At 41.5% G+C, this 5,337-nt stretch overlaps 1 protein-coding gene across 1 annotated transcript; it reads left to right on the top strand.

Annotated features, from left to right (window-relative positions):
• Positions 1–3,771: 3,771 nt before the first annotated feature.
• On the top strand, positions 3,772–4,617 carry LOC113122890 (trace amine-associated receptor 4-like). The gene has a single exon (XM_026294536.1). The coding sequence runs from the start codon at positions 3,772–3,774 to the stop codon at positions 4,615–4,617; it is 846 nt and encodes a 281-aa protein (XP_026150321.1).
• Positions 4,618–5,337: the final 720 nt, after the last annotated feature.

Below are 5,337 nucleotides of genomic sequence, written 5' to 3'. Positions count from 1 at the left end.
AGGCACATAACAACTTGTGAGGTTTAACAGTAACATTGACAGTCATTTTAACTACAGGGTTTGAGCTGTCCCTTGACCATGGAGCATAATTTTACTGCATCAGTGTCTATTAACCAGCAGGATGGATGGCATTTTACCCATCATGTAGTGGGGCTTTCAAAAACATTGGATATGCACTCTATGTTAGTTTTGGGATGGAGAGTCCTGAAGATTTATGATGACGTGGTCTGATAACCCCCTCTTTGGGGCCACATGATCTCCATAGAAATGCTCACTCATTTTCTTGACACATCCATCGTGTATATTGATAACTGTTAATAGCAAATGTCTTTTAGGAGACAGGATACTCCAGCATTTAGTTCTGTCATGTATTTTTGTGTTGCTAAACATTCACAATAGACAGTTCCAAAGTGTTTTAGTACTATCAGTAAGATGTTTGAACTTGAAAGTTTAGGAGAAAGAGTTTTGTTTTATATGCCAAGTGGTGGAGTGTTTGTGATCCAGCGACTGCTGTGTAGTTTGTCGAATCGAGAATTCTACCGAATTCTACCGAATATTTCACCGCAACCACTTGGCGACCACAGGGGGGGCACAATCCAGTGTCTTCATGTGTCGGTCCCATGAAGTCCGGGTAAATGCAGAGGGTTGTGTCAGGAAAGGCATCTGAGGTAAAATTTCAGCCAAATCAAACATGCGATTCACAAATACGACTTTCATACCGGATCGGTCGTGGCCAGGGTTAACAACGACCGCCACTGGTGCTGTTGACCTACAGGGTGCCAGTAGAACTTGGACTACTGTTGGTCAAAGAAGGAGAGGAGGAAGGCGTGTTAGTAAGCAAAGAGAGAAGAGGAAGGGCAGAAGTGTAGGACTTAGAGTAGGGACTTTGAATTTAGGGACTTTGTCAGGGAAAGCTAGAGAGTTGGCTGATATGATGGAGAGAAGAAAGGTGGATATCTTCTGTGTTCAGGAGACCAGGTGGAAAGGTAGCAAGGCCTATAGATTAGGTGCAGGGTTCAAGCTGTTTTATCATGATGTGGATGGAAAGAGGAATGGAGTAGGAGTTATCCTGAAGGAGGATTTTGCTAGGAATCTTCTGGAGGTGAAGAGATTGTCAGATAGGGTGATGAGTCTGAAGCTGGAAGTTGAAGGTGTGATGTTGAATGTTGTCAGTGATTATGCCCCACAGGTAGGATGTGAGTTAGAAGAGAAGGAGAAATTCTGAGGGAGATGGATGACGTGATTCAGGGTATACCTATACCTGAGGAATGGAGGAGAAGTGTACTGGTGCCCATCTTTAAGAACAAAGGAGACGTGCAGAGTTGTGGAAACTACAGAGGAATAAAGCTGATGAGTCACACAATGAAGTTATGGGAAAGAGTAGTGGAGGCTAGGCTGAGGTCAGAAGTGAGCATTTGTGAGCAGCAGTATGGTTTCATGCCAAGAAAGAGTACCACAGAAACAATATTTGCTTTGAGAATGCTGATGGAGAAGTACAGAGAAGGCCAGAAGGAGCTGCATTGTGTCTTTGTAGATTTGGAAAAAGCCTATGACAGGGTGCAGAGAGGAGCTGTGGTTTTGTATGAGGAAGTCTGGAGTGGCAGAGAAGTATGTTCGAGTGGTGCAGGACATGTATGAGAGCTGTAAGACAGTGGTGGGGTGCGCTGTAGGGGTGACAGAGGAGTTCAAGGTGAAGGTGGGACTGCACCAAGGATCAGCTTTGAGCCCCTTCTTGTTTGCTGTGGTGATGGACAGGCTGACAGATGAGATTAGACAGGAATCTCCGTGGACCATGTTTGCAGATGACTTTGTCATCTGTAGTGAGAGCAGGGAGCAGGTGGAGGAAAATCTAGAGAGGTGGAGGTTTGCTCTGGAAAGGAGAGGAATGAAGCTTAGCCGCAGTAAAGCAGAGTAGATGTGTGTAATTGAGATGGACTCAAGTAGAACGGTGAGGTTACAGGGAGTAGAGGTGAAGAAGGTGGAGGATTTTAAGTACCTAGGGTCAACGGTCCAGAGCAACGGAGAGTGTGGAAAAATAGTGAAGAGACGTGTGCAAGCAGGTTGGAACGGGTGGAGGAAAGTGTCAGGTGTGATGTGTGACAAAAGAGTGTCAGCAAGAATGAAAGGAAAGGTGGACAAGACAGTGGTGAAACCAGTAATGTTGTCTGGTTTAGAGACAGTGGCACTGAGAAAAAGACAAGAGGCAGAGCTGGAGGTAGCAGAGCTGAAGATGTTGAGGTTCTCTCTGGGAGTGACGAGGATGGATAGGATCAGGAACGAGTACATCAGAGGGACAGTTCATGTTAGATGTTTTGGAGAAAAAGCCAGGGAAGCCAGACTGAGATGGTTTGGACATGTTCAGAGGAGGGACAGTGAATACATTGGTAAAGGATGCTGAGGTTAGAGCTGCCAGGAAGGAGGCCTAGAGGAAGACCAAAGAGGAGGTTCTTGGATGTAGTGAAGGAGGACATGAGGATAGACGGTGTGGGTGAGGAGGATACAGAAGATAGGGTTGAATGGAGGCAGATGATTCGCTGTTGCGACCCCTGAAGGGAGCAGCCCAAAAGAAAAAAAGAAGACTTGAGTATTCGGTTAAAATTTACTTCTGCATTTTTAAACAATACTACTAATGTGTAAATGACGTGTTACCTTAAAATGATGCTACCCTGTGTCAGCTCTGCTGGATGAGCCGGTCTGGTTTGCAACTGCATGCTTTCTGTCCAGATGTTGAAGCATTGACGAAGTCCTGTTGTGGTTTTGCCATTTCTGCTTTACAATACAAGCACTGCACCATGTTGTCATCTTTTTTAAGTTTGAAATTATCTCAAACTTTGGACATTTTCTGCCTTTTACAGACAGTTTCACTCTCTGCCGTAGCTCCAACTTTTGATACAGAAATGTGTTGTGCAACAGTGATTACGGTCCGTATGGAACAATGATCCCTATGCATAGGAGGTCCAATAACACAAGTTATAGTAATTAAATGAATACTCAAAGCAGAGAATTTGCCTAAGCGATTTTTTGTAATCAAATTCATCGATTTAGTCGTGTAATCAGTGCAGCCCTATTGCCCTTCAGCATCTGTATGAAGCATACATGTTTTTTTAAGAAGAGTGTTAATACAAAACCTAAACCAGCACTTTGAACGCTTTTTATATGGCACAAAATATGTAGTTTGGTCCTTAGACCTTAACCTTTTATTTTTGTAGGAGTACTCTGTTGTATCTCATACTGACAATAAGGGGTAACTTTAGTGTCCAATAGTGAGATTTTGTGAAGTATTATCAGTGTGTCCTGTCCTTGTATGAGAACATGTTTGCATTTTCCCAGAGTGTGTTACAACAATGTCTGACTGACAAGGAGGAGGGACATTAGTTCAGTAATTAGGAGAAGATGTCAGAGGAGGAACAAATTAGCTGGAGAGTTGTCAGAGCTCAGCAGTGTCTCCTCTCCTCTCTCTGATGGAGGAAACTGAACTCTGCTTTCCACAGCTAAACACCTCCTGTGTGAAGCCAAAGCGTCCTCTCTCTGACACTGTGCTGATTTACATGATACTGTCCTTTATCTCTCTGCTCACTGCAGCTCTCAACCTGTTGGTCATCATCTCCATCTCACACTTCAAATAGACACATATTTCATCACTACAGTAGTCTAGTAGCTGTGCCAAAGGAATGATAGTGGAAAAATGTCTTTTTTCTCTCTATGTGCTGTTGAATTTGTTATTTGAGCTGCTTATATCTTTATCTTTAATGCTAATCAATACTACAAACAATGAGTATGTTGCTGTCTTTCCTCTCCAGGCAGCTCCACACTCCCACCAATTCCCTCATCCTCTCTCTGGCTGTCTCAGATTTCTTCGTGGGCTTCATCCTGTTGTTTCAAAGTATGTTCATAGACAGCTGCTGGTACATTGGTGACCTCATGTGTGCTGTGTATTATGGTTTAGATTATATTGTATGTTATTCATCAGTAGGAAACATGGTGCTCATATCCATTGATCGATACGTGGCTATTTGTGACCCTCTGCATTACTCCATCAGAGTCACTCAAAAAAGAGTTCAAGTCTGTGTTTGTCTCTGTTGGATCTGGTCTCTCTTCTGTTTCATTGTGTTTTTGAAAGATAATCTGAAACAACCAGGCCAATATAATTCATGTGTTGGAGAGTGTGTGATAATGGTTACATTAAGTGAACAAGTAGTAGGCTTTTTTATTTACTTATTTCTTCCCATTACTGTTATTGTGGTTCTGTATATGAGAGTATTTGTGGTGGCTGTGTCTCAGGCTCGTGCCATGAGGTCTCACATTACAACTGTCACAGTCCAGGGTTCAGTTAAAGTAACTGCTAAAAAATTTGAACTCAAAGCAGCCAGGACTCTTGGTGTTGTTGTAGTCGTCTTTATCATTTGTTTCTGTCCTTATTATTGTGTCAGTCTTGCATATCAGGAAACTTTGTTCAATGCCTCATCTGCTGCCTTTGTGATATGTCTGTACTATTTTAACTCCTGTCTAAACCCTCTGATCTATGCCTTTTTCTACCCCTGGTTTAGAAAATGTACAAAAGTTATTGTTACACTTCAAATACTGAAGTCTGACTCTAGTGACACCAACATACTTTAAAATGACACAGTGGAGTGACTGTGACTGATATAAGACGTTTACTGTGCTTGTTAATGTTGAGTCAGTCACTTTAAAAACTTTCTAGACAAACCAAATATTTTTTTAAATCAATACACTGCACACATTTGATGTGGGTTAGGTTTAAAAGAATGCAATAATTCTTTCCTAACTTTCATTACATGAAATTTAAAAGAGAAATAAGCAGCAATTCATATGTAACAAAAGAGAAATCTGTAGGAATAGTGACTGCATGATATCTGCATTACCCTCTGTCAGTAATATATGTTTGTTCTCTTTTGTTTAGGTCTGTGACACTTACTTTAAAGTTATATGTATTTGATGAATGACAAATATAAACTCAGGGCTGTGATTTTAGTTATACACACAGCTTCTTATACTGAATAATTCCTGAACTGCAGCTTCATATTTGTTCAAAACCTACATCAGATCTAAACAGCTGCTGCTTTCCCTCAGTATACAGGGAAAATCCACCACAAAGGCAAAGCTTGTAGGAGTTTGTTAATTCTTGTTATTAATCATCTTTTTACAGTGGAATAAAACAAAGATTATGTTGTAGGCCTGAACATGTTTGCACAGTTTGTACACAGTCCAACCATGATCCTGTGTTTGTCTTGAGGCTATATAACTGTAGGTCTTGTAGGTTAAATTAAAGCTTTATCATATGTTCAGATTGTGACTCCTAACTTAGGTAAACCTGGT

This window comes from Mastacembelus armatus, chromosome 21, assembly GCF_900324485.2.
Source record: "Mastacembelus armatus chromosome 21, fMasArm1.2, whole genome shotgun sequence".
NCBI lineage: Eukaryota > Metazoa > Chordata > Actinopteri > Synbranchiformes > Mastacembelidae > Mastacembelus > Mastacembelus armatus.
Note: the sequence above shows the minus strand (reverse complement) of the source record. Positions and strands in the feature narration are given on the sequence as shown.

Excerpts from the sequence above, each read along its gene's own strand:
- LOC113122890 (XM_026294536.1), top strand. The coding sequence starts at position 3,772 with ATGAGTATGTTGCTGTCTTTCCTCTCCAGGCAGCTCCACACTCCCACC.